At 36.3% G+C, this 6,607-nt stretch overlaps 1 protein-coding gene across 1 annotated transcript in view; it reads right to left on the bottom strand.

The window, feature by feature from the left end:
* Positions 1 to 6,607, bottom strand: part of Smp_196880 (putative development and differentiation-enhancing factor, ddef) — a gene marked incomplete at its 5' end in the record, with an annotated part of 50,746 nt that overhangs the window by 16,301 nt on the left and 27,838 nt on the right. The window contains one exon of the mRNA XM_018794305.1: positions 3,330 to 3,444. Coding sequence (XP_018648731.1) covers positions 3,330 to 3,444 — 115 coding nt within the window. The remainder of the gene's footprint in view (positions 1 to 3,329; positions 3,445 to 6,607) is intronic.

The raw sequence follows: 6,607 nt of genomic DNA, 5'->3' as shown, positions 1-6,607 counted from the left end.
TTGACTCACGCTTTAAACTATGAAAATACTAAATCTCCACAAAACCCCTTCTGATAATATAATAATTAATTGACTTTGTGGTGTGGTCTACTTATATCTATATAAGTAGTATATGGTGTTGGTCAGACATAGAATGTATTTTGGCAGAAGACCGATGAGCAAAGAACTGAAATGAAGCGCAATCGTTTGGAAAATGCATGAGCAATGAAATTAGAGAAGAAACAGAGAAGATTGAAACAATTGGTTGTTAATTTGCAAATTGACTGTTCATTGTTTGGTTATCAGAATTTACTGAGATAGTCTGTAATTTTTGCTTAAATACATTCGATTGTCCCCAACCGGTGTTTTGTTCACTACAACTTTCGTTGTGTCCCCATAACAATAGTGAATGGTTACTTTGTGATCCATTTATGGACCAATATTATGCATATAATTTTTATCGTATAATTTCTAAATAACCAAACTATTCATATTCGTGTTCCCTTTATTATAAGCTTTATTTTGACCTATAGACAATAATTATACGATTTACCATTCTTGAGTTACCCGTAGTCTATTAATTGCTGCCTCCCACATTCACAGCCACATTTGGCTGAATCTCGTACAAATGTTATTTTTTAGTTTATTGGTACGATGTGGTCAGTCTTTTTGGTATATAAACTCAGTATGTTTGAAATACAATGATTCATACCGCAGAGGCTGTTATTGGTGTTCTGGACTTAACTGGCTGGACTAGGCATAAAGCAGGACTAATAAGTACTCAAGACTGCTCGTACGGTTTTGGTGTGTCACTGTTCCAATCGATAATTCGCTGCTCCCTGATTGGTGGTCTTATCAAGTCATACGTTAACTGGGCATCTACTCGGCCATATCATATTTAGACGATGAAATGAAATAAAAAAAGACAAGTTGAACAAAGAAATAGTTCTTTATCAAAGCTGTACGCTGATATAATGGCTGCTGTTTCACAGTCGTAAAGTAAAACAGAACAAACTGCTGAGTAGTATACTTTACCCTTAATTGATAGACGGATAATCCTTCTCCTTCGTCATACGTGACGTCAGTCAACAAAAGCCAAACGAGGTTTTTGAATCGGTGTTAATATTTCACCAGACGCCAACCCATTAGGGCTGATCAGACTTCCAGGATAAGTGAAGTTCTCGATGCGTTCGACGACTTCGCTCCCTATCCTTAGTTCAGGTGTTGACGTAGGCCAGTCCTGAAGTGACAATTTTCATTTAGAAGGGAAGGGACGCATCCCCAAAAACCTTGCACTGTTGCTCAGTACTATTAAAAGACTGAATTTTGTCAGCGTCTTCACCAAACAAGACTATATTATCTGCGTGTTCTAGGTCCATGAGTGAACATACTGGTAAGGGATCAATTCAAGAAAATTCAGAAGACGAGAGTGTTGTTTCGAGAAGTAGGTCTATGATGAAACTAAACAAAGATAGAGATGGTGTACAGCCCAGCCAGACACTACTTGAGGTTGGAAAATCAGATGACAGTTCACCATAAGCTCTCTCGACTGCTAGTGTTCTAGTAAAGAACATTCACAAAGTTTATGTACTTCTGAGGTACACCTTTCAATTACAGACAATGCCACAGAACCTCTCGGTCTACAGGGTTAAATGTTGCTTCTATGTCACTTCACCATATAATCATCATTTAGTTACACAATGTGAATCATAGCATCCAACGTTTTTAACCAGTTATCGTGGATATCGAAGAGACCTCAAGCAGGTGATCTGCACCCAGTAATATAGCTAAGACTAATAGTCAACGACTGAGTGTACGGGTGCCATGTTTTGGTTTAACCGATATTAGCTTTGTGACTACCGGTTCATAGAATAGCAAACATGACCCGTCCAGATAGGTGATAAGATTTAAACAATACCTGTCTTAACTACCTTCGTTGATGAAAATTTACAACTTCATCAACAGGCAGATGGGTCATCCTCGCTTAACCTCAGCATTGCTTACTTGGTCGTTCTATGATGATAAGCGGGCAATACTCCGGAGTTTAAGATTAAATACTAGTACTAGTACACAAAATAGGGGTACTTATAGTTTTTAGTATAAGCTAGTAACATCATTGTAATCCAGTCAATCAGTATGTAGGAAAGTTATACAATAGTCCAATGATAGCACGCCACGTTAATATTCTAGAAGGTTCTATCGGGTTCTGGTTAGATATAATCTCTTCGGCTCCTTTAGATCCTTTGGAGGGTTCCTCGCATTTTTGGGAGCTGTCCAAACAGTTACCATAAAACGCGCATTCTTAGATTTTATTGATTTGTCACTAAAACTAGTCGTGCAACTTATAGGATTTGAAGTTAGGCAAATCTACAACAGTTTGATGTTAATCCTATAGATCATAAACCATAAAACGTCATTCCAATAGCTACGAGAATAAATAAATAGAACTGAAAAGCAAATAGTTATTCCAGTAATTCAATCTTTATTCCGAAATAAACAATATTTTTGTGTATGCTTTCTGAACAGGAATGAAAAACCAAAGCAAACCTGTTACATAATGAACGTATATTTTGGGAAAGTGAAATGTTAAGAACTATCTTACATGAATTATAAGCAAAGATGGATGGTGTCAGTCAGTCAGCTACAACATATGACCAGGCACATTTATGCATCGGTGGCTAGTAGTAGAATCCAGGACGTGAGTTTCATTTCATTTGGGAATCATCAGCTAGATGTACCAGCATCCCTGAGACGATGTTCACTCCGGGACAAGAAGTTATTATTGATTATATTTTTATATCCTTCTAATTGTAAACTTCTGTTTGACGGATAAGCTGTTATTTTTATTCGACCACACAAATTCACTTCAAATTATCGCTAATTATTTACAGACCAATTACTCAGTTTTGTTTCACTTATGACTTAATCAAATACATATTGTAATTTCTGATTTGTATTGCTGTGCAGACAGCTATTCAATGTATACTATGGAATGTATTTTTTTAGCTATAACGAATAGAGAGGTTAGATAAATAATAATGGAAGTCTTATTCGTGTTCTGACCAGTTATTAAAGTACGTGAATATTGAACCGACAAGGATAAGGAATCCACAGCTACTGAGATATTGGTCAGGAAAAAAGTTATACTATCACTGGAAAAAGAGAAGTTCTGTGGTGCGATTAGACATAAACTGGACACATCAATAAGCGAGCCCTGTAATCCGACCACTCTATAATAAGTAATCCAATCAATCACGCTGACAGTAGGGCAAAAACAGTATGACGCAATAAGCTCATTGATGTGTTTAGATATCATGAAGCTGGAACACAACAGAAAAAAAGATACTTACGGGTGTTGGAATCCCGCCAGCTTGAACTATTAGTTTTAATGCGTCCACACATCCATAACGAGCGGCATGATGTAATGCTGTATCACCCAATTGATTGGCGCGTTTTAAACTACCACTTCAAATGTAAATATAAAACATAAATATCAGAAAACAAAATTAAAAGAACACTCATAATTGTAATTTGAACAAACAAGACATTATTTGAGATTTCTCTTAAAATAGAGGAATACATTATCAAGCGAAATAAAATGGATAAAAATGCAACCCATCAACCCTACATTACGAGTATCCAATCAGTAACCACATGAATATATATATGTATATATATATATATATATAGAGAGAGAGAGAGGGAGAGAGAAAGAGACTTTGACCTTGATCGGTTATTATTGGCACCCCTTTTGACATGATTCTCGAAATGATAGTTGTCGGTTAATTTTTTTATCGGTTGTGTTACATTCGAACGAGGAATAAATGAAGGGTAACTGCTGGGAATTATTTATGAACTGTTATTATATATATTCTTATTGGATGACTATTAAGTAACTAGATTACATGAATATCCATATTCCTTTTATCATAAAACAGGTTTGTAAATTGTGTTTTCTCTCTTTTGAATACAGTTTGTACGCAGTTGATTTTTTTAACAGGACACAAGGATCCAAAATAATCGATCATAATCAAAATCATCCTGTCAGTCTCATGTAAAGATATGTCCATAGCTCCCTCCTTACTGAAGTTAGTGCCAATGATGTTGCATAAAAAAAGGACCCGATGAAAACATAACGATTGAACCATTCTGAGATCAGAGAACGAAACGTTACTAAAATTTCTGCTTCTGGGTGTTATGATATAAAAGTCGTTTACTCTTGAATATCGTGTGAAAGCGATCGTTTTTTAGATTCTGATTAGTTTTGCCCCTAAATGCATTGGTACGGCCCATAATGGAGAGGGTACGCTCCCCCTATCGAAATACTCTCACATGGCCACGTGCATGCAACCACTACCAGGGAAGTCCTACTCACTGCATTCTCGCAACACGAGTGTTGTTTACGAAATTGAGAGGACGAAAAGCGAGTGTCCGGCGCTTTAACCGGGTTGGTGGACATGGAAAGTTCACCTAGGGGAGTTGGAAAACCCCGATTCAAAACCAATGACCCATATGGGCTCCAGTAACCTGAGGGAACAAATGATGTATGAACTATTTGTTGGTCACCGGCTACCATGGGACTATATTTCCTCACGATGCTCCACTGCCTTGTGGATTAGACCTTTAGGTCAAAGGCTCTGGATGTAGCCCCCCCCCTAAGAAAACCACCTGCTTCAGTTTGGGCACCCGGGCAGTATCACAGCTCTAACACAAATCAAATGAGATCTGTGCGGCGCATATATATCTGGTGCCCATTTGTACCAATATTTATGTGTTTAAATAAATAAAAACAAATTCTGACTAGTTTATAACTAGATTATATTTACATTACACGTTTTAGTTCACCGTAAACCCTACCGAAAAAATACTGAGTTAAAGAAAAATTGAAGCCGCATTTTAAAAAGGCAGAAAGACATGTAGAATTTTACGGATCAATTTTAGCAAGTCAAAACCTTAATTTGTGAACAAAATCAGAGGTCAACTAATTCACAGGCATTTATTAAAGGGGAGTAGCGACTAGGAGTGGAATCAATGACGTGAGTTTCATCCTATCTGGGGGCTGTAAGCCGGATCTACTTGCGTCTTAGTGTTGATATTTACACTGAACCATTAACGGGAAAAAATACGAATGTTTCCGAACCGATTACCTATCTGTTGCAGTTATTAGTGGTAAACTTCTCATCTTTTTCAAGCATCCGTTAAGCTAATGAGTTAAGATAGCTATTGACTGAATGGATTAATTTAAGTTCTTACATATTAACCTACATCCGCTGAGAAGATTAGTGGTTATCTAACCTCTGTAGGCTAAATGGATAACACATTAAAGTTTGAATCCTGATGCGAACATCAACACCTAGACATAGAAGGTATATCCAGCTTAAGAAAACCAAGTAGGACGAAACTTGAGTCCTGGATTCCACTACAGGCCACAATCCACCTTTAATTTAAAAAAAACTTGTAACTAAATAACAATATCAAGGATACACAAGTACCAATATAAAAACTGATCAATTCCAGTCCTTAATATCAAAACCGGAGGAAAATACGAGCCAATTTAAATCGAATTCATAGACAGTTTACAATAGCTTACTCATACAATATGCTATATACACACACATACACACTACATCACTATTCATCTATTCACAGTAAAAAAAAATTTAGTTGTAGAGTGATCAACAACTCCCCTCCATCAAGGAAACAACATTGGATCAATTCATAAGACAGTAATATATGTACAGGAAATTCTTTTAAAAAAAACTAAGCTGTCTATAAACAAACAAATATATACATATATATATGGAAATGTATAAATGCGCTCACATGCACACATACACTTCTAAGTAAATGGGTACATAATCTCTGTGTATCTGAAACCTATGTTTTAACATTTACAGAATCAAGGCGATGATTCATTACCACTAATCAAAGGTTTCTTTTAAGAGGAAAAATAAATGCAGAATGAGAATGTGTATGAAGTGAAAGAATGAAAATATCCTAAAGTATAAAGTAGATGATGGTTTACGTTGGTCATTCTTGGTCAGTCATGAGTGTTACATTCAAATGAAGAAAAAATGAATAGTAACTATGATTACATATATCCTTATTGTATAACTATTAAGTGACTGTATTATATGTACATACATATTCTTTATATTATAAGCTTTGCTTTGACCTATTCGCTACTGTTATACGATTTACTGTTCTTGAGTTATTCTAAGGTATCACTAAGGTATAGTCTTCTGTACTCACAGTCACTTTTGGCTTGATCTTGTATAATTTCATCGTATGATGCGGTATGGTCTTCGTGTATATATATATATATACGATAGATACAGTGGAGGCTGAGGTTTTGTTCTGCACTCAAACGGGGAGGGCTAGTTGAGAAGAGCCAATTAATATTCAGAGTTGACGTAAGGCTGCTGATGCTGGCTAACCCGTCATTGGTTCGGGTTAGGGAGGACGTCACATAAGTCGGTATTCTGATTGGCGATTTTGTCACATGATAGATGACAGGGGCAAAAGTTATAACAATGACCTTTGAACTCCAATGGAATTATTTCTGTTCCACTTCTCTTTCAGATCACAGTTCATCTCAACTTCGAAATTTCATTAGATCAAGTTACGC

This window comes from Schistosoma mansoni, chromosome 1, assembly GCF_000237925.1.
Source record: "Schistosoma mansoni strain Puerto Rico chromosome 1, complete genome".
NCBI classification, from domain to species: domain Eukaryota; kingdom Metazoa; phylum Platyhelminthes; class Trematoda; order Strigeidida; family Schistosomatidae; genus Schistosoma; species Schistosoma mansoni.
The sequence above is the reverse complement of the archived record's forward strand: the minus strand, read 5'-3'. Positions and strand labels throughout refer to the sequence as shown.